This window comes from Sphaerodactylus townsendi, linkage group LG03, assembly GCF_021028975.2.
Source record: "Sphaerodactylus townsendi isolate TG3544 linkage group LG03, MPM_Stown_v2.3, whole genome shotgun sequence".
NCBI classification, from domain to species: domain Eukaryota; kingdom Metazoa; phylum Chordata; class Lepidosauria; order Squamata; family Sphaerodactylidae; genus Sphaerodactylus; species Sphaerodactylus townsendi.
This window is the reverse complement of record NC_059427.1, coordinates 122,125,303-122,152,253: the sequence shown is the minus strand read 5'-3', so window position 1 is coordinate 122,152,253 and position 26,951 is coordinate 122,125,303. Positions and strand designations below refer to the sequence as shown.

At 45.9% G+C, this 26,951-nt stretch overlaps 1 protein-coding gene across 1 annotated transcript in view; it reads right to left on the bottom strand.

Annotated features, from left to right (window-relative positions):
- GRIN2C (glutamate ionotropic receptor NMDA type subunit 2C) overlaps window positions 1–26,951 on the bottom strand; it is a 113,967-nt gene that overhangs the window by 66,413 nt on the left and 20,603 nt on the right. The window contains 1 exon segment of the mRNA XM_048490440.1: window positions 3,672–4,095. Within this exon segment, the coding sequence (XP_048346397.1) occupies window positions 3,672–4,079 (408 nt within the window). The 5' untranslated portion in view covers window positions 4,080–4,095.

Below are 26,951 nucleotides of genomic sequence, written 5' to 3'. Positions count from 1 at the left end.
CAGTATAGAATGATTCACAACACATTGGCAGGGCAGATGTGACAAGGTATACAGGGCTGCTCCTGAAAACCGCAACCCTGTGTTGAGTTTCCCCTCTCACTTTGCTTTTGGATGCAGTGATTGGAAAATGTGAGAAGGCATCATCACATTTTGCATTTCCTTGAAGTCGTTCAGCAGCAGCCAGTGACAAGAAGCACCCTTCCATTACTCTGCGTTACAAGGGAGGGGAGAACAAACTTAACACGTATCTGGGCAGCTGAGTGAAAGGGACATAACCAGTGGTGGGATCCAAAAATTTTAATAACAGTTTCTGATGGTGGTGGGATTCAAACAGTGGCGCCGCCGCACACACGCACCTCCAGTCCCTATTGGGCAGGGAGGTTGCTTTAGTAACCCCTTCTCAGCACTCAGAAAAAATTAGTAACTACTTCTAGAGAAGAGGTGAGAACTGGTTGGATCCCACCTCTGGACATAACCCAGGCGCCACAGGTACACATGTGAAACTGGTCATGTTGCAGTCACTGTGGCATCTATAATAAGTAAATCATTCATCCAAAGGGGCTGATCACACAGAGGAACTACCTGTCCACACAGTGCCACAAACTCACACCTTAGGGCATTTGTGGTGGCATGGTGACAATAAAACCTCAAGTGACAGGCTGTGGTGAATTAATTGCTAGCACATAGAAGCAGCCACCACAGGAATCAATTTAAAGTCACCTTAATGAGGTGAGCGAATTAGCCACTGGCTCTTCTAGAAGGCTTGGTTTAATTTGGCAAGGCTCAGTAGCAATGTCTTGTTAAAAATCCAGAACCATTTCAACTGGAGAGACAGAACTCATTATCAGTCATCTTGTGGACATTTCCCTGGATTATTCTGTGGCACAAACATTGACATGAGGATGAGCATCAGCGGGGGCTGACAAAAGAGACAAGGCTGATCCAAGCGCACCCTGATTGTTCCTAATCATGTCTTAAAGGGCTTTCCTCAGATAAATATCACACATAACAATCCAGAGTCAGTTTTACACAAATAAACCAAATTGCAGTGGCTGTGAACATGGCTTAGAAGAGAGAGAGAAACACTTTGCACATTCGCCTATGAGCAGATGACAGTAACCGCAGCTGACATTCTGTGACAGGCAAGCAAACTAAAAATAATAGCCCAGTGCGCACTCCACCTGTAAGAAACCAGAGTACCCCACAGCAGTCAGTGCCATCTATTTGCATGTGCCCTGAGCAGATTATTTAAAATGCAGACATGGCTTGGCTGGGATGAAACATGGGATTGTATCCACCCTTGCCTGCCTGAAGCTCATCAGAATTCTTCTGAAGGGCTGCAGGATGGCTTGCTCTTAACATTAGAATTGGCGGCACTGGAAATACATGTTTAATTTCTTTGGTATACACTTACACAATCTGACTGAAGTCAATGAACAAACATTTCTTACTGGCAACATCGTTGGCCATGCACCTTCCTTCCCTCATGTGAACCAAGACTTTCTGTTTTCTCCACTTCAGTACTATACAAGACAGTTACTGCACATTCTGTAATCGGAAGGGGGTTTTCTGATTTTCATTTTCCTGCCAAGACAGTTTTCGTAGTAACATACAAATGATGCTCTTGGTTGAATGATGGGATGAAAACCTGTAGCTCCTATGTCCACAGAAAGAACCATTCAAGACCAAGAGAGCATAAGAGAGCAAAATGCTCAATGTCAGGACTTGGATCTTTATCCTTCCATATGTTGAGAAATTTAGAGTATCCCGTGATTGTAAGGAACTGCAGGACAAAACAGTTAAGAAAAATTACACCTGAATACAGTGGCGTAGCGCCAACGGGATGGGGAGCATGATACCCTGGGCAGTGCTGCAGCGGGGGTGTGGCCGGGCTGTGGAGGGGCGTTCCAGGGGCATCGCGGGGCAGGGCAGGCAGTGCTGCAGGAGGGGTGTGGCGCGTGGATGCCCCAGGCGCAGTTCCCCCTCGCTTTGCCCCTGCCTGAATAGCAAATTGGTCTGCAGCCTGGGTCAGCTTGGATGGAGAATTATGGTCTATAAAGGGTATATCTGACAGAATTCTAGGAGTTAATAGAAGCATTTTAAATGGATGGCAGTAATGCTCAAACCAACAAAATTCAGCAGCAAGAGCAGGATCTGGGTCACCATTTGATACCAAAATAATCTATTCCCACCTCCTACTAGATCCAGTTGTGGATGAATGTATAAACATTTGTGCACACCACACAACCAATTCCCTAGAAATTAATCCAAGTCAACTAGTTTATAACATACTGCAAGCAAAGAGAAGGAAAGAAGGGACACCATGCCAGAGGAATCTATTTGCTGGCAAAAGTACAGTAAACCAATATAAATGGCTATTGAATTTATACCAAGAACAAAGTGTGTCCTAAGCATCATGTGTTGTTGCGATGATCTTGCCTAATGTGCAGGCAGATCTTCGAAGGATCTCCACTACGCTATGCTTTTATAAATATCTGCCAAAGTCAAGGACCAGCAAACTACCATTCATAAAATTTCCAGTCCATTCGATTCTGAATGAAGGAGATTCACTGCAAACATGCCCTCTCTATAAGTAGACAGATAAGAACCTTTCCAGCACTTCCCGCTAAAGATGTCTTTCCTGTGGACTTCAACACTTTTCACAGTCAGTGCTCTAGAAAACAGTGCCCTCACAAAACAGTGTCATCTGAACCAATGGGCATGAGGATTTCAAACTGTTGTTTTTGCACTGTTCTTGTACCGTTGGGCAGCTGCCCGACATGGAGGAGTTCAGAAGATAAGAATTTTGTGACTGCTGTATCTCTATCGCAGAAAGTATTCGCCTGCTGTAATCCTGCATTTCTGGCTGCTGTTCCAAATACAAAAGCAAAGCCACTAAGGATGTTGCTACCCCTAATGAAAAGGAAGGCGGGAAAAAGCTGGCCCATTGCTACATTTGGATGTCTACCAAATATAGCACCATGAGTGGAATCAGAACCACCGTTGCCATTAGGTAGAACCACAGCCCATACTTGAGCTGAAGCACCATAAAGGCAGGAGATGCTGATGGAGCATCCTAGCTCAGCCTCTCAATGCCAAAGCTTTGTTCCTGGATTCCTTGCTTGTCTTGCAAATGTCACTACCTGCTTAACCCATTACCTGCTGGAATTTCTACAGCTTAAATAAGCTGAATGGATTCCCGTTGTCTGCAGAGTTCTCTGCCATAATACTGGCTGCTCATCTTGTTTGTTTTAGTTGCCAGACTGGAGGGAAGCCTGAACAGTTGCAAGTTGTATAACAGGAGCCAGATATTTAGTAGGTACAAATTTCTAGAAGCTGGTAGACAGCACTGGGATAAGTGGAAGAAGAAGAAGAGTTGGTTTTTATAACCTGTTTTTCTCTACCTTCACGGATTCTCAAAGTGGCTTACAATCACTTTCCCTTCTACGCACCCCACAATTGCCACCTTGAAAGGTAGGTCGGGTTGAGAAAGTTCTGAGAGAACTGTGGCTGGCTCAAGGTCACCCAGCAGCCTTCATGTGGAGGAGTGGGGAATCAAACCTGGCTCTGCATGTTAGAGTCGCTGCTCTTAAGCGCTATGCCATGCTTTTATAAATGTCCTACCCTTCCCATTCTCAACCCAATCATCCAGAACAATGAAGAGGTTTCACCTTGGGTGTCAGGACCACAGCTGATCCTCCACTGATGCTGATGATAGGTACATAGGTCTGGGATGAGATAAAGTCAAGGATCTGAGCCACGGCTTCTGTGCCAATGTTGTCCTCAAAGACAATTCCATGGACCTTTGTGCTGGCAAGTATGTCACAGATTTGGGTCAAGAGAGTACTTGGGTTGGTGTCATTCACTACCACTGTGACAGGGTGGATCTCCAGAGGAATGTCCAGGAAATTCTGTTGAGTCAGTCGACTGCGTACGTGGAGAGGGTACGAAGAGCCTCCAAAAACCACAGCCACATTTACCACTGGTTCCCCAGGGCTTGGCGACAACGTATCCATTAGGACAGCTGAACTGCCCAGCACCATGGACAGCACCAGGGTGTTTGTCAGAGCTCTGCCCATGTCCACCACGGAGTCCCTGCAACCCAGAAGAAAAATAAACCAGGATCAGACAAGGCAACAACAAAAAGGCCTGACAACAGAATGTGAAGGAGCTGCAAAAGAAGTGCTTTTCCAGCAGATGAGAATTAGACAGCACTCAGAGTACAAGGTCATTTCATACATTCAGCACCAACAATTTTCGTTACCAAGGAGTTGTTTCCAGCTCTGCACACTGTGTTCAAACACCTCTTCATTGCATTTACTTTTTATCTTTACATTTTAAAGTATGATGGAGACCATTACAATGGTTATGGGGGTGTGGTCCTATATTAATAAAGTTAGTACAGCTCTACAGAGCAATTGCTTCCCTTATTTAGACAAGATCTTCTGGCAACTCTACCCTTGGCTCTGCCCTCGGGTTCCCCAGTGTGATGCCCTTGGGTACTATAATGCCCACCAACTGCTTTCCTGATGCCCACTAAGAGTTTTAGTGAGTGGAAGGGTTTAAAGTGGGCCCTCTGCCAAGCAAGGCTTATAATTGGCCACTGGATATTTGATAGGCTGGGCAGACTTTTACAAACATTGCTTTGGCAGCAGCTGCGAGAACAGCCCAATGATCTACACTCTGAGACAGAAAGCAAGCTACAGCAGCCTTTTGTTGTAGCTAGTTCCATGTCATGTAGCTGCCATTTTGTGACAGCCATTTTGCAGCTGAGCCCACCGAGCTGTGTCAGAATTCCAAAAGTGCTGACAGGCTCAAAAAGGTTGGGAACCCCAATAACAACTTTCCTCTTTCTTAACCCAACCTCGTCTGTTCCTTCTTTTCCTCAGTTCCATCTTCATCTTCTACCCCATGTGCCTACCAGTTTCACTCTTCCCAAATCTCAACCATCCATCCTTACCAGAACTTTGTTATGGACGCCCCAAGATTCTCTTTTCCTCAAATGTTTGCTGCATCCCTTAATCCCTAGGCTCTAGTCATCACTTCTCCTGCCTCTAGCCTCCCGTTCCCCTTTTCTGTCCCTGCCCACAACCTCTTTCTTCCAAGATTTCCCTTTAAACAGTCCTCCACTACATTTGTCTCAGCCCAGCTACCCTTTACTGCCACCCTGTGGCCATTCCCATTTCTTCCTCATTCCATTCTTTCCCATTGCAAACTATTCTTTCTTTTTAAGCACCTACTGTAGTTATTCTAATTCAGCCTCAGCTCAGACTTTGCCTCTGCATTCTCTAGTGACACAGCTGTATTTTTCAGTTTTATTCTTCTTCAGTATCTGGATTAGGAATGACTCCTCTAACATACATAATAGCCAGAGGCAACAAACGGAAATGGTTTGAGGCTACATTGTCCGCTGCTTCATATAGTTGACAATCAAATATTTAAGAGGCAAAAATTTTTCCCATCCTATCCATTCTACAGGTGATTCTTCCACACAACAGATTATCGCCACTGTGCTTAACATTCACTGACATCACTGCTGGCAAGTCACCTAACTGACAAGGTTTTCTTTCCGGCTTTTACAGTGTAGAGAGGAAGATCCGTGCTTCTTATCCCGCTAACAGAACCTCTCCGCTCAAATGAAGCTTTTAACTCTTCATTACATTGGTCTTTTGGTGGCATAGATTGAAGAAGACTATCCTTTCCTAGCCTTTGTAGCCTCCTCTTCCAAATTTATAGGAACAATCTGCTTGCCTTGCTGACCAAATGCATTTTAGTCCCAATACACCATACTGTACACCTGTTTATTAAGGCAGAAAGGGATGTTTAATACATGATTTAATTAGAGCAGATATTTTTACCACACACCCCAAATTTCCTATTTTAATGTGTCATAAGAACAAAAGCCCAACATCTGTCACACCGTTGGCTTCTGAGGTTTGCCAGATTTAAAAGCCCAACACATTTCTAGACTGTGCAATTTTGAAGGGAAAAAAAAGAATTTGTGCAAACCCTATTCCTAATGGTATGTCTAGGGGACAAGAGGGGGCACATGACTCATGTGCCATTCCCCTGGGTCATGTGGGGGGGACATTTTGGCCACTCGCCCCTTCCCTCATTCCTCCTCTGCAGGCCAGGCCAGAGCACCCTCCCGGGCCTTGTTCCTGCCCTCAGTGTGCTGCCGGCCTTGGCTTGTTCAGCTTGAAGAAAAGTTTGTAGTTTTGGGGGGAGGACAGCAGGGGACAAGGGGAGTTCAGTGGGGAGCACAACAGGGGCAGGGGAGTCCAGCTGAAGGCTGGGCGCAGGGGGAGGGTTGTTTTGTAAAGGCACGCCACTGCCTATTCCTCATGCCCCTGCCACCATTGCATCAGCCACTTCATCCAAACGCTTCCTTTCAGTCATGGGGGTGGCACATTTTGGCCACTTGCCCCCTCCCTAAATATTGCAATCAGGTAATCAGGTGTCCAATGGGTAATTTACTGCAAATATGCAAAGTGAGTACGCTGTAGCATAAATCTTAGATTTCGGTCTCCCTGCAGAAAGTACATCACGTTCTCCAACATTTTCAAACTACCTACAAAAAAATTAGGCTGCAGATGCCTCCCTGCCATCCCTTTAGAAATATGGATTGTTTCCGTGGGAAAAAGTGGTGCAGCAATTGCTCCTTTTCTAATCCTTGTCCCAGTTAACCCACATTTAGTCCACCAATCCTTCAGTTCACATCAGATTGATCGTGCAATTTATAACTATGGAAGCTGCTCCTGATCCAGCTTCTGAGGGCAAGGCAATTACTGCAACTTGAATTATGGTAGTGAAGATTCTTCCTTGGTTTAACCTCCTGCGCTGGGTGGTTTGGAGAATCAAATAAGGAAGGGGAGAACACTGGGGGGGTGCCCTGAGAAAGAAAAGGATAAAAATGCGATAGTTGCAAAATGTAAATGCCATGTGTTACGTTATATAAATAACACATTTCTGTGTGCATTTTACAGCAGTTTACAAAAGTTGATATCCATGCTGATGCTTAGAAACTGAACTAAGTTAAGCTAAAGAGCACCTGGCCACTAGAAGAGTAAAAACATAGTTGCCTTAACTATATGAACAAAGAACATAATATTAGAATCTATTAAACTCAGAATACACTAGGGATGAACAGCCATACATTTACTAATCAAGATCTTACATAAACTTACTCATCATCATGAATGCTCCAGACCCACACAGTATTATTTTACACATCACACACAAATTTATATCCCATTTTTCTCCCTTCTGGAGACCCCAAACAGCTTATTCCCTTATTCTCCCCCCACACACATACTTTATCCTTGTAACAAAACCCTGCAGGTAAGTTTAGGCTAAGGTTCTAATCCAACATTCTAACCATTACATGATGCTGACTCTTCTAATTTCTAGTGTTTGGGAACATCAGGAAGCAACCCTTCAGCATATGTCTGTTATTTTGGCACCTCACTGCTGGGTTTCATTTTGGGGGCAACAGGAGGTGGTGGGGGCAGCAAAGTGACTGAGTCCGCAGAACTGTATGTGACAGGGACATCATCCAGCAAGAACAGTTAACCCATCTTTGTACCAGACAAAATCACCCCAATTGGCATTTCTGTGCTTTCCACTTTCTGTCAATCATTGCACGTCTCAGACGTTGGCAGGACTTTCTAATTTTCTATAAGAATAGGTCTTATTTGTGTAAGTTACTATGATTCTCTGTGTGTCAATCTCAGCTGGGCTATGATCATAAAAAAAAACCCCAAGATTGATTGATAGTGTAAACTATTTCATTCTCCAAAGCAGTGCTTGACAGGCTGGGAGAAAGCCACGATTGGTACATGCTGTAAGACAGGGCAGTGAGGACTTTGGGCTACATTTCCTCCTCCCATATGATTAAATGCCATCCTGTGTTAAGGTACAAATGCTTTGCTTACAAATGCTAGCAGTTAGGCAGGTCTACAGAGAGAGGAAAGGCCAGTACCAGCCCCCCCTCCAACTCTTCCTGCCCCCCAACTCTTCCAGCCCTCCCCCCCACTCTTCCTACGCAGCAGTGGCGTAGTGGCTAAGAGCAGGTGCACTCTGATCTGGAGGAACCAGGTTTGATTCCCAGCTCTGCCGCTTGAGTTGTGGAGGCTTATCTGGGGAATTCAGATTATCCTGTACACTCCCACACACACCAGCTGGGTGACCTTGGGCTAGTCACAGCTTCTCAGAGCTCTCTCAGCCCCACCTACATCACAGGGTGTTTGTTGTGAGGGGGGAAGGGCAAGGAGATTGTAAGCCCCTTTGAGTCTCCTGACAGGAGAGAAAGGGGGGATATAAATCCAAACTCCTCCTCCTCCTCCTCCTCCTGCTGCTGCTGCTGCTGCTGCTGCTGCTGCTGCTGCTGCTGCTTCTTCTTCTTCTTCCCCCCTTGCTGCACTTTGATCAGGGGCGTACTCTGATAAAACAGCACCCAGGGCAAACACCAGGTGCTGCACCATCCTCCCCAGCCAGGGTGAGTCAAGCACTCCCAACAAGGGCCAGTCAACTACCTGGTGATCTGCCCCATTGTGAAAGCAATGCAGCAGTGAGCCAGAGCAGGGAAGAGTGGATGAATGGCAGTGGGGGAAAGCCCAGTGGGCCAGACGGAGCAAGGAAGAGTGGGCAGGTGGGGGCAGGGAAAAGCAGTGACAGGCCAGATGGAGCAGGGAAAACAGGGTGGGCAGGGAAAAGCAGTGGAGGGCTGGACACAGAAGGAAAGACTGGACAGGTGGGGGTGGGGAAAAGCAACAATGGGCTGGACAGAGCAGGGAAAGCAGGGGCAGGGGAAAGCAGCAGCGAGTGGCTTCAGAGAGGGGCAAGCTAAGGGAAGGGGAAGATGCGGGGAACCAAAATGCCCCGTTACATGACTTAGGCAAATGACACCTGGGAGCAGCAGTGGAACAGTGGTTAAGAGTGGTTCATTCTAATCTGAATGAACTGAGTTTGATTCCCCGCTCTGCCACTTCATTCATTCATTCATTCATTCATTCATTCATTCATTCATTCATTCATTCATTCATTCATTCATTCATTCAATTTCAGTATACCGCCCATCCCCAAAGGGCTCTGGGCTGTGTACAACATAATCATCATAAAATACAAGTAACAAGAGGGGCGAGTAAACAACAACCAATAAATAATACCTAGCATTAAGCACTCACTCAACTCTAAAATACTAATTCAAAAACAGCGATTCATACATAAAAACAGTGACCCGCAAAAACCTTACTTAAAAATCCTCCTAACGAGGAGGAGGGGGGCACGGTGGGTCCAAAGAATGTAAAAGGACCCTCAGACAGGAGAACAGAGGGGGCACAATTCAGCGACTGGTCTCTCCAAAGGCCCAGTGAACAACTCAGTCTTACAGGCCCTGCGGAATTCACCGAGGTCCCGCAGGGCCCGGACAGCTGGAGGAAGAGTGTTCCACCAGGCCAGGGCCAGAGCCGTAAAGACCCTGGCCCGAGTGGAGGCCAGTCACATCATTGAGGGGCCAGGGACCTCCAGTAGATCAGGGACATATGGGGTAATGCGGTCCCGAAGGTACGAGGGTCCCAGGCCACATAAGGCCTTAAAGGTCAACACTTGAGCTGTGGAGGCTTATCTGGGGAATTTTGGATTAGCCTGTACACACCAGCTGGGTGACCTTGGGCTAGTCACAGTTCTTCTGAGCTCTCTCAGCCCCACCTAACTCACAAGGTGTTGTGAGGGGGGAAGGGAAAGGAGTTTGTAAGCCCCTTTGAGTCTCCTATAGGAGAGAAAGGGGGGATATAAATCCAACTCTTCTTCTTCATTTGACCCCTCCTACCCCCTTAGGTACACCAGTGACTTTGGTGCTTCAAGCAGACCCCTCCCCATTTTTGCCATCAAGTCACAGCCAATTTATGGCAACCTTGTAGGGTTTTAAAGGCAGGAGACATTTGGAGGAAGTTTGCCATTGTCTGCCTCTGAAAAGCAACACTGGTTATCTCCAGTCCTTGGTTATCATCTCTCCAAGTACCAACCAGGGCTGACCTGCTTAGCTTCCAAGATCTTTTGAGATCAGGCAAGCCTTCGCTATCCAGGCCATGGCATTTCAAAGCATAGCGGATCTTTTGTGCTCTTCATTACCACTCATGGTATATTGTAATCTGGAAAGTGTGTTCTAATCTTGTATGCACCAGTGATTCTTAACTGGAGCTATACAGTCCCCAGGGGACAAGCTTCAAATCTCCAGAGGCATTCTGGATATTCGGCAGTAAGTGTGTGGGTGGTGGGCTTCAGGATTTCAGGCAGTCTCTTCCCCTCCACACACACACACACCCCAACTTGCAACAGTATCTGACAGTCATTAGATGAGCGTTGCTTTAGATGGATAATTTATTTTCCGCATAGAGGATAAAATCCCAGATGTTCGCCATTAAATTATACCTGATTTGTGGAGATTCTGGTGGGGTTTTCAAGGCCAGAAACATTCAGAAGTGGTTTGACATTGTCTGCCTCCACATCATGCCCCTGGAATCCCTTGGATATCATATCTCCCATCCAAATATTTGCTAAGGTCGACCCTGCTTACCTACTGAGATTGAACGAGATCAGGCTAGCCCACTACAGACCCTTTAAAAAGCAGCATGCAGCAAACGGGAATCAAAGGCCCCTTCCGCACACGCAAAATAATGCGGTTTCAAACCACTTTCACAACTGTTTGCAAGTGGATTTTGCCATTCCGCACAGCTTCAAAGAGCACTGAAAGCAGTTTGAAAGTGCATTATTCTGCGTGTGCGGAATGAGCCAAACCTAACATAAAGGAGTTGTCCATCAGGCACCAGGTTCTCATTAAATGTATGTGCATATATCATACAGTAAAGTATGCCACCAAATCACAACCAACTGACAACAAAACCATGAAGTGGAACTGACAACAAAACCATGAAGTGGAACTTCATGAAACTTCCAAGGCATCAAATGAGCACAGGTTATTTGCTATCACCTTCCTCTACATATGAAGACTTTTTCCCCATTCAAGTACCAATCATCCTTCGCTTCTAAACTCTTACAAGCATGGACTTGTCTGGGCTGTTAACACTACTAGGGATATAAATATTTTTATATTCATATAATTGCCTTTTCTGGAGGGTTGTTTAATGTCTAAAAATTTTTTTAACTTATGGTGGGTGTATAATGTTGGTAGGAAGTACTTGGTAGGAAGTAGTGGATTAGAGGTTAAGAATAATTGGAACAGTTTATACAACCTCAGCTAAACTGCACACACTTTCTTGTGGAGGCGATTATTATATATAGTCCAGTACAACTGCATGAAGAAGAATACTACACAACTTGAGAGAAATATTATTATGTAGGATAGACATTGTAATTAAAACTGTTGAGATGGATGGAAGGGCTAACGGGGGACAACTGGGAACAAAATGGAGGCATTAGATGAAGGTATCTCTCAACTGTGGCACTTATCACAAAAAGGAGACGTTCGTTTGGATGTGGAGAATGAAAAGGCCTCAGTGGCGTGCATAAGAAATGATAGGGAGCTCAACCTGACAGAAAGAGAGTGCCGAGGAATCCGGAGCTCATGAGGAGTGAAATGGGATGGAAAGGCATGAAGAAATAGAGAGTGACAGTGGAAACTACACAGGACAGAAAGGAAAGTATGGGGAAGAGGGAAAAGATTATGGGGGAGGGAATATCCAGAAGTTCTGAATTTTAAAAACAGAGAGTACTCAGCTCTCCTTATTCTGCATATAGAAAACTGAACTCCTGTGGTCACAGTAAACTGTGCAAAGCCCTGTACAAACGTTATTACGTTTTCCAATGTTTACCAAATGCAAACTTTGGGGAGGTTGCATTTTTGTTAACATCTTTGATATTTGCCAGAACAGTGAGAGGTTAGGATGGCAGAAGCTTTGAGGGAGAAGCAAATACACAAGAAAGGGAAGTTGGAGGGTAGGCCTATTAGGCATCAATCCTATGCACATATTATAACCTCTACTGAACATGAAGGGATTTTCATCCAAGGTGGTTTCTTCACAGCATATTAATAACATATGCAACTTGTTATTAATGAACCCGTTTTCCCCTGTTTGCGTTTGCACTAGAGATTTCACCCCTCTAGAAAGCAATTGCGAACAGCCCAGGTTGCTGTGGCTCCTGTGCACAAGAACACTCCCCCCCCCCGCCCCAGGCATAACAAGGGGGGAAGCAACCGGTGCACCAGTGCATCCTCCGCCCCATCCTGCCCTGGGATGCCCCCGTCCCTCCACAGAATGCCCCCAGCATATCCTGGAACAGCCTTGCCACACACCCACAGGGGTACGCGCCTGGTGCATCGCACCTCCATCCCCTTGGATCTACGCCTCTGTTTTCCCCCTAAGGAATGCATAGCTAGAGGTAAAAATCCTCATGTATCTCAATGGCAATCCATTGGTTTCATCCAAAATTTTAAAAAGAATCCCCCCCCCCCGTGCTTGGGACATTTAAAGGGAGCTCAGTCAGAGAATCCCCACCCCCACCCCGTGCTTGGTGAACTGTGGTAAAAAGAGGGGCAGCAAACAGCAATGGCAGACTCCAATGGCAGACGGCAGCAGAAATGAAAGTAAGTTTGTGGGCAGTTGCAGAGAGGCACGAAAATCAAGGGGCAGGTGGGAAAAGTAAAGCGGAAGCCACTTCTACTCAGGTTCTCCAAAAAGATCACTAGTTTAGCAATTTTTTGTAAAACCCAGATTGAGGGAAATCAAAAGGGCTGAATCTGTTTTGGGGAAGAGCCCTGTGAGAAGTTCTTCCCCAAAATGGTACTAATGTATCAAAAACAATAGACACAACAAAAAACATTGAATAATCATAACTGAAAAAAACAAACAAAACTCATGGACAAAAGAATTTTACTCGACTTGCTTTACTCTCATCAGATCCTCTGAAGATGCCAGCCACAGATGCAGGTGAAACATCAGGAGAAAATGCTACTAGAACACGGCCATACAGCCCGAAAACTACACAACTTCATTTTACACGTCACTCTATACCTTTCTAGATTCCACTTCCAATAAAAGGCAGATGTGAAAGTAGAACCTGTTTAAATAGAATCTGATATATGCTGGGTGATGGACTTTCCCTGAAGATTAATTATCTGCCAGGTTCTTCTCCATTTTCATAGAAAATAGACTCACCTTTTAATCCCACCCACTCCCTTTGCTCTTTCCCACTCTGTAAGCATTTAACCGAAATCCTGCTCTCCTCTTCTTGACCTTATACTCCAAGTGTCCTTGATCATTTTTCATATTCTTTTAAAATGATGTCGTGTGGCAATATTGTTTCCCCTCTCCTCATCCTTTTATGACTCTGGATGTTCCTCTGCTGTCAGCTGCCAACGCAGCCTGCAGCCCCTTTCAAATAATCAACTGTATCCCACAGCCTGATAGAACCCTTCAGATCCATCCACTCTAAAGATTAAGCACCAAGGATAACAATAAAATATTTAAAACACTTCAAGGAAACGAAATTAGCTCTAACTGCTTTGCAAAAGTAGTTGTGGCAGTTGGAGGATACAACAAAGGACAAAAAAAAAAGTCCTGCAATTTGAGAAGAGATTTTAGCACGACCCTGGCACCCTGACCTCAAGGACACCACATGGGAGACCCACTGATTTCACTGGAACATAGAGCAGCACCACGCATTCCAATCACAACATCAGCCTTACAGTGGCATCATTTGCTGCGAGCGTGGAGTGTGTCAAGGTAAAATATGCATGTACATGCATCTTTAAACATGCTGCTGGGAAACCTGATTAACCCAAGTTTCCCAGGCACATATACATTGGTGCTCAACTGTGTGTGTACATGAATATTTTACTTTAAAGCTTTCCTTATTTCCTACAGAAAATACTGGTGCAAGATGGATGCCTCCCACAACATTTGTAATTTGAAGAGCTTAACTTTGCCTGCATAGGATCTGGATCAGTTTACACAAAGGGACCGAAGGTCTCTGGGACAGCCATACAGCCCTCCCGCCAAACTACCAGCCTGGCCCAGAATGTCCCTAAAATTATCAGATTGGGAATATGTTTCGTTCTCTTCATTTTTCCTACCCACACAGCCTATGAACAGGCCCAAAACTGCCAAGGTGTTTGAGGGCATGCTAATCCAATATCCCCACTCAGATTCAGTAGATCATGAAAGCCACTATAAGCAATTACAAAATAACACAAGCATGAACTGCACAGGGGTGCTGTGTGGTTTCCGGGCTGTATGGCCGTGTTCTAGCAGCATTCTCTCCTGACGTTTCGCCTGCATCTGTTGGGGGTGGGGGGGGGGGGGGGTGGGGGGGGGGGGGGGTGGGGGGGGGGGGGGGTGGGGGGGGGGGGGGGTGGGGGGGGGGGGGGGTGGGGGGGGGGGGGGGTGGGGGGGGGGGGGGGTGGGGGGGGGGGGGGGTGGGGGGGGGGGGGGGTGGGGGGGGGGGGGGGGGGGGGGGGGGGGGGGGGGGGGGGGGGGGGGGGGGGGGGGGGGGGGGGTGGGGGGGGGGGGGGGTGGGTGGGGGGGGTGGTGGGGGGGGGGGGGGGTGGGGGGGCGCCGCAGGGGGGGGGGGGGGGGGGGCGTTTTGTGTTTGGGGGGGGGGGGGGGGGGGGGGGTGGGGGGGGTGGGGGGGGGGGGGGGGGGGGGGGGGGGGGGGGGGGTGGTGGGGGTGGTGGTGGTGGTGGGGGGGGGGGGGGTGGGGGGGGGGCCTTAAATATTTCATACTAATTTTATCAACTTATATATCACATTTTTATATAAGTATGTACAGTGGTACCTCGGTTATAGTTGACTTAGGTTTTTGTCGACTTTTTCTGGGCAAAATTTGTCTCGGTTTTGTCGATTGCCTCGGTTTTCGTCCTCAAACGCAGAAAAAGTTTGCCCAGAAAAAGCCCACGAAAACCGAAACGGACGAAAAGTCCACGAAAACCGGGCAGTGACACCCCCTGATGTCATTGCCCAAATAAGGAGCTCCCTCTGCCTCCCGGCTGGGGTTTGAGGAAGCCAATTAATCCGTTCAAGGCACTTTTGGGAGTGCCTCCAACGGATTAATTGGATTTACATTGATTCCTATGGGAAATGGTGCCTCGGTTTTCGTCGATTTTGGTTTTCGTCGATTCCTTTCGGACGAATTATCGACAAAAACCGAGGCACCGCTACATTTTTGTAGAGTTTCAGGGCAGATAATCAGCATTAAAAAACCAGCAGGACAATAAAAACAACACAACTTTAAAATTCGGACAAGAAAAACTATCAGGAACATTTCCACAGGGATTAAAACTGGTAATAAAACTTTCAAAATATGTGAAAATAATATAGCATACAAACTGGCCTTTCAGTCGTGCCATTTATAGTGCACTTTTAGTCTGAAAGGTAAGGAGCCCTATGGGGGAGAGTGGTAAGCTCCAGCACTGCACTCAAAGCTCTGCTCACGACCTGAGTTCGATCCCAACAGAAGTCAGTTTCAGGAAGCCAGTTGAGTGATGTCAACTGATCAACCAGAACACGTTTCTTTAAAAAAAAAATTAAGTCAAGAGGGGCCCTCTGGAAATGTTGTGCATATGTACATTTTACTTCTGTAATAGAATGTGGCCAATAATATAATCTGTTCCCTCTTTCCTCCCTGCCAAGAGATTTCTAGTTGATGGGTTCCATTAACTCCCAGGGGGCTCTCTGGAAGCACATCTAGTTACCTGCCCCACCTCAGTGGTTGCCACAGCAACAAATTCGACTTCCTTCCCTCCCCAATACCACTGGTGCTGATTCAAAAGGAAGGAGGTGACAGTCAGTGGTGGGATCCAAAAATTTTAGTAACAGGTTCCCTCACCAGCAAAGGGGGCAGAGGAGTACCTAGGCAAACCTGAGCCCTGGGAAAAACCTGAGTTGGATGCCCCCCCATGGGCAGCCACCCCACCATGACCCCCAAATTTTTTTTTTGCACCAGGTCATTTCTAAATCATCATCACATTATAGAAAATGCCCCAACTCACAAATCTGAACACAGCAATGGTGAAACACTCAAGTTCTTTGATAGAGACTGGTGAGATAAAAGTACGAAAGGCTGAGAATCAATGAATTGCAGTACCTGAAAGGGATTAACCCAGTTCGGGGAGTTACATTATTAGTCGCAATTGCTATATGGAACCTTCCCGTTCAAAGGCAGTATGCCTCTCGGGGAGGCGAGGGCGTGGAGATGGAAAAGCGGACCCAATTAGTAACCCCCTCTCGGCACACACAAATCATTAGTAACCCACTCTGGGGAACTGGTGAGAACCTGCTGGATCCCACCTCTGGTTACAGCCCTTGGATAAGTGTGGCCCCCTCTTTTCCTCAGACAACCTCTGAGAATCAAGATCAGGGACGTGTCTTGAGAGAATGCCCAACTCTTCTAGATCCAAAAAAGCCCATGTTCACAAGGGCCATTACTCAGCAGTATATTTGTGTTAGGGGTTTTACCATAGAGTTTCCAGCAATTCCTAGGTCGATCCTATGCCACTTGCCACTTTTTATTGGAAGAAGTACTACATTTTTTGGGGGGGGGGAAATCTCCATCACCTGCTCAGAGGAGCCATAGGCAGAGGTGGGATCCAGCAGGTTCTCAGAGGTTCCCGAGAGTAGGTTACTAATTATTTGTGTGTGCCGAGAGGGGGTTACTAATTGGTGATTTTGTCACGTGATTTTTGCCTTAGTTACGGCCCTCCTCCGCTCCTCAGCAGTAGCGCGCAGAACTTGAAGCAGTCTAGCAGGAGGTGCACCGGCGTGCATGGCAGCCTGCGCCTGCGTGCATTCGTTTCCCGCCCAAGGACCGGTGCAGCAGCTGCGTCCTTGCCACAGTCCCGCCCAGGAATGCCCCACCCCCGGACTGCCCCACCCCGCCCCCGTCGTGCTTCGCCCAACCCCATTGGTACTACACCACAGTTTGAATCCCACCACCATGGGAACCTGTTACTAAAATTTTTGGATCCCACCACTGGCCACAGGCAGTAGGAAAGGGGGGGGGGGACAGGGGACTGTCTGTTGTGGGGAGAAGAAGGGATAGGAGTTTGTAAACCACCATGAGTCCCCTTACAGGAAAGAAAACCAGGGGATAAAACCAAACTCTTCTTTTCCTTCCACTGTACTTGCCCTCTTGCTGTTGGAAATGAAGGACTGTATGCTATTTCCTGCCTCAGTGACAGAGGAGGACTTATCAGTGAGTCAGATAGTTAGAGAGGGTCAAGGCGCTGGACACAGAGGTGGGATCCAGCAGGTTCTCACAGGTTCCCGAGAGTAGGTTACTAATTATTTGTGTGTGCTGAGAGGGGGTTACTAATTGGTGATTTTGCCATGTGATTTTTGCCTTAGTTACGCCCCTCCTCTCAGCAGTAGCGCACAGAACTTGAAGCAGTCTAGCAGGAGGTGCACCAGCGTGCGTGGCAGCCTGCGCCTGCGTGCATTTCCCACCCAAGGACCGGCGCAGCGGCTGCGTCCTTGCCACAGCCCCGCCCAGGAATGCCCCAGCCCCGCCCCTGTCGTGCCCTCGCCTACCAGCTCCCACATTGGCGCTACGCCACAGTTTGAATCCCACCACCATGGGAACCTGTTACTAAAATTTTTGGATCCCACCACTGCAACCAGAGATAAAGGGGATCCCTTTGCATACGAGAGGACGTTTTACCAAATGCAACTTTTCTCTCTATGACATGCTTCATGGACTAACATTTCTTGTCAATCAAACTACCGAAAGGAAGTGATGAGTTGAACTAATTTGCATCTATCAAGCATTCTACCAGAACATTTATTAATTTGTTTTTTTACAAATTGCATCTCACCTTTCCAAAAGGCCCACAGTGGCTAACAATAATATTTAAAAACATAACGATTATTTGTAAACCACATAAAAAAACTACTACAATGAACACCTCAAATCGCAATAAACTCCAGCACCTTCACTGTACAAAAACAATGTAAACATTTTTAACCAAGGTCTTTTCCACATGCGCAGCTTACTATAGATTTTCCCAGAATGCCTTGGAAACGTTGTCTGTAAAGTCATTCCACACACCTCCTTTCCTCCGTCGTTTTGGGTTTTTTCTCTCAGTCTATTCAGCTGCAGTTATTCCACACACTACTGCTGAAAACATATTATCCATGATGCTGGTGGTGGTGGGAAGTCATCCATGACACAAAACAACCCTCCCCCCTTTTTCCTTTTGCACAGGCGCTCTAGCGTTACTGCACAGCTGCATTTTGAAACACCATTTCAAAAATGTCTGATCCTTCATTTCTACTGTTGAGAACTACCATCCCAAAATGGGAGTCAAAACAACTACTGGAGCAAGTGAAGGAACAGAAACATGCAGGGTGCTCCCCGTCCAGAACTACATTTTTCAGCCAAATTTGATCTGCAGTTATGCACAATCATTAATGCAGCAGTCCCTGATCACATGCAGCAATTACTCCTAGTACTCTTTTCAATTGCCCCCAGCTTCAAAATCACTCTCTGCACTAACATGACATTGGTAGTCTGATCTGAAATTGACAAAGCTGATCCAATTGACCATACTAATTGATATCTCTACCTCAATATTACATCACTAGTTTGATATGACAAAGATCATTCTTTTCAATTTCATTTGCAAAAGAAGGAGAGGAGGAGGAAGGAAGGAAAGGGGAGGTTCAGCAACTACATTGGACTGAAAGGGAAGTTCGGCAACTGTACTTGGGTGTGAATAAGGTGTTTGAACATGGAAGCAAAAAAAATTTCAGGCACCATTACCTGAAAGAACAGAAGCCCACTCCCCATTCACAAAGTACCATATTTTTGGCCAAATTAAAGCTGCAGTAATATTCAATTGGAGTGTTGTGTGGTTTCCAGGCTGTGTTCTAGTAGAATTTTCTCCTGATTTTTTTGCCTGCATCTGTGGCTGGCATATTCAGAGGATTCTCTGAAGATGCCAGCCACAGATGCAGGTGAAACGTCAAGAGAAAATGCTACAGTCCGGAAACCACACAATACCCCAGTGATTCCGGCCGTGAAAGCCTTTGACAATACATTTAACATTCAATTATTACGCAGCAGTCCCTTGTCAACCTCCTCCTGAAAAAGCAACTTCACTTATCAATTTCACTCATTCCTAACTGTGGACCCAGTGTGTCTTCAGCTCAACTTTACATTGCTAATTAGAGAAAAAATTGACAAAGCTCATACAGTCAACCTGGTTTGTCTCTGTACCCTAATATTACATTGTAGAGCCCCCATGTGCACACACACACACAAACCAACCCTGCTTGTTTGCATTTCTGCCTGAACTAAAGTCAGCATGGCGTAGTGGTTAAAAGAACTGGATTTGATTCCCTAGTCCTGTTGAAATGACTCACCTATCATAAATTCAAAGACAACAGGAATTAATAGTCCAAATTTAGTTTTTGAAAGGAATAGGAGAACCTACGCTTCCTAGAATGGCTTCTCAAAATGTTAAGGACTATTTGAAGACATCCCAAGACTAACGATGCTTTGCCATTCTTATCAGTATGCAAAACCACTGTTGCCATGTGAGAGTAGTGGCTGTCCCCCCCCCCCCAACACACCCCCCGTTATTTCACAAGCCAGCATGGTGTAGTGATTAAGAGTGATGGACTGTCATCTGGAAAACTAGGTTTGATTCCTCCTATTCCACATGAATGGTGGACTCTAATCTGGTGAACCAGGTTTGTTTCCCCATTCCTACACATGAAGCCAGCTGGGTGACCTTGGACCAGTCACAGTTTTCTCAGAGCTCTCTCAGCCCCATCTACAACACAAAAGGTATCTGTTGTAGGGAGAGGGAGGGAAGCATTGTGCTTGGAAACTCGTTACTGATGAGAAAAGCATAGAAATTCAAACTCTTATCTTCTTCACTGCAAGTTCAATTATTGGCAAAGCTGATCTAATCGACCCTGCTTGTGTGTTTCTCGGCCTGAACATTACATTACTAGTTTGATATGACAATGAGGATTTTTTTTTAATCCTTTCAAAAATGGAGGAGGAGAGGGAGGAGAAAATGGCTGAAGGGGAGATGGGCAGCTACATGGGGTCATGGATAAGGGCCCAGGGTTTGGAAAGCTGCAGAAATAAATACCATTTCAGCATGATCACATGCTCAAAAGAAACTGGCTCAAACATGGATAGGGAAGAAAAATCACAGTAAAAGTGATTGGGAAAAATGGTGGAAAAATGAAAAATCCAGAACCAAATGAAGGAAAAACCATACGGAATTAAAAGGAAAAAATGTAGTACTTGGCCACAAGATGCATAATAAACAACTTAAGCATAAGCATAAGCATAAGCATTTTATTGTCATTGTGCACGCACAACGAAATTTACAGCAGCATTCCTCGATGCACACAATTTCAGACTCATACAATTTCAGACTCATGCAATTTCAGACTCATACATCATCATCCTCCACCCATCCCTACATAGCCCCAAATACATCAATATGAAGCAGCGGAGTTTAGCATAGCCACAACTTGTGTGGAAAGGGCACAAGTATACTCTGAAATAATACAGTTTTGCAGGTCTTCCCTAAAGGTCAATTGGGACATTTGGTGCAGACCCCAGAAGGCCCTTTCAGAGTAATAGCGGGGCAATTTCACAAAGTCCACCAGAAGCAAAACAAACCAGCCACAAGGAAGGATCAGTCAGTAATGAGGGCGCATATGTAGGCTGTGTGCATGACATGCTGATTGCACACATACAGCAGAGTTTTTAGGAGTGATTCAAATCCATTCCATACATACAATGAACATCAATGTATCATATGTATAGTGCTAAAGTGAACTGAAATGCTGAGAATAGTCTCAAGGGGCAGGAGTTTTTCTTTTGAGTCTGGAGGCAGAATGTGACCAAACAAAAGTTTCATGCACAAAATCTAATGTTCCATCCAACATATCCACAGCCTTGCAGTGCAATCGTAAATAGAGTCTAAATTTAGAAGAATGTAACTCTGTTTAGGAATGCACTGGAAATCTTACTTACGACAACAAAATCTCCTGATGCTCAAAACTCTAATAAAAAGGCATGAAAATGGGATTGGGAGAATTGTTCATCTAGAATATTCAAAAGTATCGAGTGGATCTCAGTTGAGCATCCATTACAAACACAGTATCATTGACATGTGGGGGGGGGGGTTCTCATCCCATTCATTATTTACATGGTTTTATGACTCACCACTGTAAATAAAATTGTGCTCAAGGTAGTTCACCAAAAATTATTAGAAATGTATGTAATTTTTTTGTTTAAAACCCTCAAGGGTCCAGCACAAATAAAACATCCTGAGAACATCGGGAAACGCATCTGGCGGAGGAACTCCACTTAACTTTTTCCCATGATGTCCTCAGAATGTCTTATTTCAGCTCAAGCCACCCTATTTTGAGGACACAAAACTACTGACCTTTTTTCCCCCAAGTTGTATGCAAGTCATCTCCTCTGGCTGTGCAGAGCTCAGGAACTGAGGAGGCATCTTATTTTTCCCACCTGACCGTTAAAACTCTTGTCAGTTTTCTCCACTGCTTGCACCCAGCATTTCATGGTGCTGCAGGGATTCTCCATGCCCACAGCTGTACCCTGTTCAGGATAAAGGGGACAGGAGATTTGTGAATTCATCCGTTATTTCCTGGACCATCTTTGTTCTAGAATGCTCCGCTGGGGTCCCAGTGCTTACCTAGTTCTGTCCCCAAGGCATTAAGACCCAAGCAGACTATTCCACAACAGAAAAGATCCAGGAATTAACAGATGAATTCACAGATCTCCTGAACAGGGCATGTTTATCCTGAACAGGGTATATTTACTGAAGATTTCCCAGGGAAGTTTGCTCTGCAGGCTGCCCTGCTTGGGTGCCTTTTCAGCCCAAACAGTACATGGCTGTACTCAGCTCGTCCAGCCGATTCCAGCAATACTTAGTTTTCCCTTTTTTTTATTTTCAACGACCTGTCTTTGAAGGCACACAGACCCGACAGGAAAAGTGGAATGAATCCTGAAATAATGTCTGCATGTCTTTGAAGACAGCTCATTGAACATTTTTTTAAAGTTGGGGGGGGGGGGGACTACATATTGCCAGAACTGGGAGAATGAGCTGAGTACAACCATGTACTGTTCAGACTGAAAAGGCCCCCAGCAGTGGAGCCTGCAGAGCAAATGCCCTGGTGAAACCTTCAACAAATAGCTGCAGGCATGGAGAATCACTGCAGCACCGTAAAATGTTGGGTGCAAGAGCTATAAAGTTGAGTGAGAAAAAATGGCGGGGGGGGGAGCCTCTATGATGCATTTTTTTGTCTGTGCTGTCCGGACAAAAATTGAGGAGGACGTTTTTTTAAAGACTCCCCAGGATGTCTTATTTGTGCTGTGCAGAATGGGCCACCAGAGGCTTCTGTATCAACAGGAACTGGACAGCGCTCTGTGATTCAGTTCTGCCCAATATTTGATGGTAATAGAAGCTTTGGAAGGCTATCAAAGCACATTCCAATTTTAATTTCCACAATCAGTCTGAGAGATCAGCAGAGATCTTAATTACAGTGGTCTTTTTTTTTTCTGGAAGGACTTCAGTCTCTTCTGAAGTGGCATACCAAGCCGAAATTCAGCATGTCAAACTTTTCCCCATCTCTACATCTGCAGGCTGAGAACAGCATCGTTTCTTCTGGTCTCATATCACTATTAAAGCATTCCCCATTGGGGCGGGGGGGGGGGCGGTGCTGAAGGATAAAAACAGTGACTGATAATTGAGCCAGTTATAATTGGAGATGCCAACTTTTTTTACTAGCTCAGTTTTGGGGCTTTTAACTGCAGTGAGGCAGGCAGAAACGTAGCAAGTGAAGCATTTCCCATCACTTTACCTCAACACTCGGAAAAGTTTCATGTGCCAAATTTCTGGATGCCTGGCTACTTTAAAAGCTGCTTTTTAAAATATATATTGGCAACTTTGGGCATCACAAGCAGCATTTGTGTTGTCTCTCCCATTCCAATGCTGGCTTTATAGCCCAGACCTGAATGTTAACATTTGATCACTGAAATATGAGATGCTTAGCTGTAACGGTAAAATCCATCCTGAAAACCTTAATGGACCTGGAAAGGGCAGGAGACACTTCTGCTGTGGAACGGTGAACTCCTGCTCCACAGCAGTCACAAATGCCAGTTTCCTTTTGCTGCCGCAAGATGTCAGCTGCCAGCAAGAGCCTTGGAAATACCAACTGTAATTAAAAACTTGATTTCCAGATACACTCGCTCTGCAGCAAGATGCACCTCTTGCTGGGTGGACCCTTCCCTACTGAGTTCTAGCCAGACCGATGCAAGAAGCTGTCTTGAAAGCGACAGGGGGAAATGCTGCATTCAAGGGGTCCACCTCCTCGCATTTTCGGCGCCTCCTGCTATTTAGCACTTGCCCACCCTGCTTAGCTACTTCACAAGCACGCAAGGTCAGAGGCATTAACTAGCCTCTAAAGCACACTTCGGGTGCAACAAAGCTTGCCGTGTTCGAACCAGAGTCTGTGCCGAGACGTTCTCTGCATCAGTAAGGCAAAACAAATTAGGACATCAAAGTGACTGTTGTGACCACATTATAGTTATGGGCATCTAGTAATATCGCTTTAATTACGTCGCTGAAAACAGGCCACTAATATAATATTAAATTGATAGATGATTCACCAAAGAGGGGAATACGCAGTTTGTGATTCATTGTACGAAACTGACATCCCAAGTCAGACAACTCAGTATCGACTCTGGCTGTCCGGAGCTTTTCAAAAGAGTCGTTCCCAGCACTGTGTTAGGAGCCTTTAAACAAGAAACGCCAAGAATTCAACCTGAGCCTTTACATATGCAAAGCATGTAGCCTGCTCCCGAGTTGCACAGCCTGCCATTATTCAAAGTTAGCATTTTCCATTGTGATTGTATCTTTTCCGAGAAATCGCCCAGGACAATTAAAAAGATGGCCAATCTTGCAGCATAATTTTCCTCGCATTATGGGCCATACAACTGAAATATGAACAATTACGAAAAATGATGAACAAATGGCAAGCCAGCCTCGTAGGCTCTTGTCCTCCAAGTCTCGTTCTTTACCTCTTTGATAGTTCATATAAAAAAACACCCAGACCATTCACAATTACAGTGCTAGGGCCGCCCCCCCCCCCACCAATCCCGATGTTCTTGCAAATGTTTTCTGCATTGTTAATACCAGCCATAATGAATGTACTGGAGTTAATTACTTCTGCTTCTATTTCACCAAAGATTAAAGGGTTTTGATGTAGAAATGCTTGTAACATGAAGCTGCCTTGCCCTGAATCAGACACTTGGTCCATCAGGGTCAGTCCTGCCTGCTCAGACTGGCTGTGGATCTCTGGGGTCTCAGGTAGGGGTCTTTCACATTATGTACTCCTTGATTCTTAATTGGAGGTGGCAGGGATTGAACCTGGGACCTTCTGCATACCAACTGAGCCACTGAGCCACAGCACTTGTTCTAAAGAATTAAGGATCAGGTCTGGAAAGGGGGGGTTATTTTGCATCATTTGAAAAAGAAATCAAACCAAGTTTTACGATGAAAGACAACAGCGAACTCCAGAACAGAGTGGATAAAGAAGGTTATATTGCAATATAGTTAAGAGTTATTGTTCTGCCCCCCAAGTGAATCTATTTTTGGTGCCCTGTACTTGGCTAGGACAGAGTGGGGGAGACACAAGCCAGGTTCAACAGTTCTTACAATGGGTTTATTACTTGAGAGGAACAAGATCCTAACTCTTCCCTTGGGTCTATTTAAGTCAGAGTACTTGCTTGTCTTGAGCAGGTTTGAAGCTGTAGACTGTGTCTTCTCTTGGGCCCTTTCCGCACGGGCCTTTTACAGTGCCCTGGGGATGGCAAAAATGCTGTCCCGAGGGAGCTGTTCGCAAGGGGGGCGCAGATGCTTCACAGCCGCGCCGCCCTTGCTCCTCCCCAGTGGTGCAAAGCCGCCATTTTCCCATTTGGGAAAAGCCACTGCCGTGCAAATGGCAGGGGGGGGGTGTCCCCTGGCCTCGGCGATGCGCCAGACGGTCGCAGGGACGGTAAGTTGATCGGGCGACGGCGCAGCACAGAGCTGTCTTCCCGGTCATTACCGGGACCGTTCATGCGAACGGTCCCAGGGGAGTTGGGTCGGCGTCATGTACGCCAACCCGACCCCCAGCGTAGCCGTGCGGAAGCGGCCTTGGTTGCTTTCAAGAAAGTCCACTGTGTCTTGCTTCCTTTCAGTTCATTCAGTCTTTGTCATGATCTAATTACTGTTAAACTTAACTTGTGCTGTAAGGACCACCATATAATAATATGGAGGTCACGAATATTCCGATCTCCAGCTACCCTTTGCACCTTACTCTGACTGGCTGGCTACAACTAAAACAGGGGATCGCTGGGTAAAGAAAGGAAACTGCCTATTGGGAAATGTCTTAAAGGGACAGCGGTTAACTAAAATACCCTCCCTTAGAAGACTTAACAAAGAACTAAAACCATGCTAACTGTGGGGAAACGAAAGCTTAATGGGGAAATAACAAAAGCCTCTGTGAGGGCATGACAGTTATACCTAACTCAGCAGGCTAGAATACTAAAATTGCAGTCCTCAGAATACTTTCCTTGGAGGAAATGCCACTGAATCCCCACTTCAGCCAAATTCAGAGAAGACCTGCTCTCTAAATTAGGATTAAATATGGTACTTTTCTCGTTTAATGGTCATGGGCATATTATTTTACTTCCAACTGGAAGGAACTCGACATTCCAAAATACCCCACAATTACTAAATGAGGCACTAGACTCAATTTAGTACAAAGCTAACCTATTTGGGGGGTGGGGGGGAGAGGGATTCATTTTACAAATAATAAATGGCGAGACTTTATTTAAGTATGAAACACACAGTTGCTGCTATTACAAGAGCAGTACACCATCAGGGGGAAAAATCTGGCTTTTCCTGTTCTTATGACTTCAACATCATTTGATTAGCAGAATCCAGCACATTAAGCTTTTCGGGTACGGAGATATTATCTTCTAATGGCTACATGTCAAGCGGCTGTAACGGCTAAACATGCACCAAAGACCAAGGAAAAGAAAGCTGCAACCTCCGCTATCCCATCACCAAGATTTTGCTGGGTTGTGCTGTGCGGTCATAAATGAATGTGTTTAAAATGAAAGACATTTCAGTGGCACCAAAATAGGTGCCACTTAGGGAGAGCAGACTGGATGTTTGGTTTCTACCAACAGAAGCAACAGGGGGGCCCCAACCTTGTTCAGTCTGTGGGCTCTTCTGGAATTTTAGAAATAACACAAAATGGCTGCATGGACAAGGGTGCCATCCTCCAGATAGCTGGAGACCTCCCTCTATTATAACTGATCTCCAGCCAACAGAGATCAGTTCACCTGGAGGAAATGACCACTTTGGAAGTTGTTGGACTCTTATGGCTCCCTTCCAAGCACACGCAGCTAATAGGCCGCTGCTTTCAAAACCACTAATTTTTCAAGAACTCGTTTGCAAGTGGACTTTGCCATTCCGCACAGCTTCAAAGAGCATTGAAAGCAGTTTGAAAGTGCATTATTCTGCATGTGCGGAATGAGCCTATGGCACAATACCTCATTGAAGTCCCACCTTCCTCAGGCTTTGCCCCTAAAATCTCCAGTTATTTCCCAACCCACTGCTGACAACTCCATGGGGAAGTAGGGGGGCAGAATCAGCTGATTCCTTTGAGGAAGAAATACCATTTGGTTTCAGTTTCTGAGGACAGGGGCCCTCAAGGAGAGGCTGCCAAGAAGGATAAGAAAGTCTAGGTCCAAGGCCAAGCTAAGGGTGCGGGTCTGTGACATGCATGTCCAGGAGAAGCTCAGTGCTTTGCTAAACAGCTTGCTTCCTGCTTTGTTTGTATGTTTTCTGTTCTGTTCAAGATTTTTTGGATCTTGGCCCCAAGATTCCAGAA